Genomic DNA, 521 nt, shown 5'->3' with positions numbered 1-521 from the left:
CTGCTGCTGCTGCTGTTGCTGCTGCTGCTGTTGCTGCTGCTGCTGCTGCTGTTGCTGCTGCTGCTGCTGTGGTTGCTGCAGGAGTGGAGAAAGGGTTTGTTTGTGGATGATGCTGAGGAGGCTTCGTCGCTGCTGGCAGCAGCAAGAGAGCGGAGACACAATGCTGCTGCAGTTGTGCTGCTGCATGCGTTCGCGCTGCAGCAGAAAGCAGCAAAGCGGCTGCAGCACATACACCGCAGGCTGCTGCAGCTGTCGAGCGTAGCCAGCAGCAGCAGCAGCAGCAGCAGCAGCAGCAGCAGCATGGAAGAGCAGGCTCTGCTGCTCAAGAGTGCAAGGAGGCAGCAGCAGCAGCTGCAGCAGCTGCTGCTGCTGCTGCGGAGAATGGATGCATGCGGTGCTGCTATGCATGCAGCTGCTGCTAATACAGACGTAGCCATGTGCTCGCTCTTGCTGCAGTAAACCCTAAACCCTAAACCCTAAACCCTAAACCCTAAACCCTAGTTTTCTTGGCTTCTCAGTGT

The 521-nt window shown here is 57.6% G+C and overlaps 1 protein-coding gene across 1 annotated transcript in view; it reads left to right on the top strand.

Moving 5' to 3' along the window:
* The window catches only part of EMH_0002860 (leucine rich repeat containing protein / ankyrin repeat containing protein, putative), a gene marked incomplete at both ends in the record, with an annotated part of 12,160 nt that overhangs the window by 9,488 nt on the left and 2,151 nt on the right, over window positions 1–521 (top strand). Inside the window, one exon of the mRNA XM_013496177.1 lies at window positions 82–455. Within this exon, the coding sequence (XP_013351631.1) occupies window positions 82–455 (374 nt within the window). The remainder of the gene's footprint in view (window positions 1–81; window positions 456–521) is intronic.

Source organism: Eimeria mitis, genomic scaffold, assembly GCF_000499745.2.
Source record: "Eimeria mitis Houghton genomic scaffold, Emh_scaff196, whole genome shotgun sequence".
NCBI classification, from domain to species: Eukaryota; Apicomplexa; class Conoidasida; order Eucoccidiorida; family Eimeriidae; genus Eimeria; species Eimeria mitis.
This window is presented reverse-complemented; position numbering and strand designations above follow the sequence as displayed.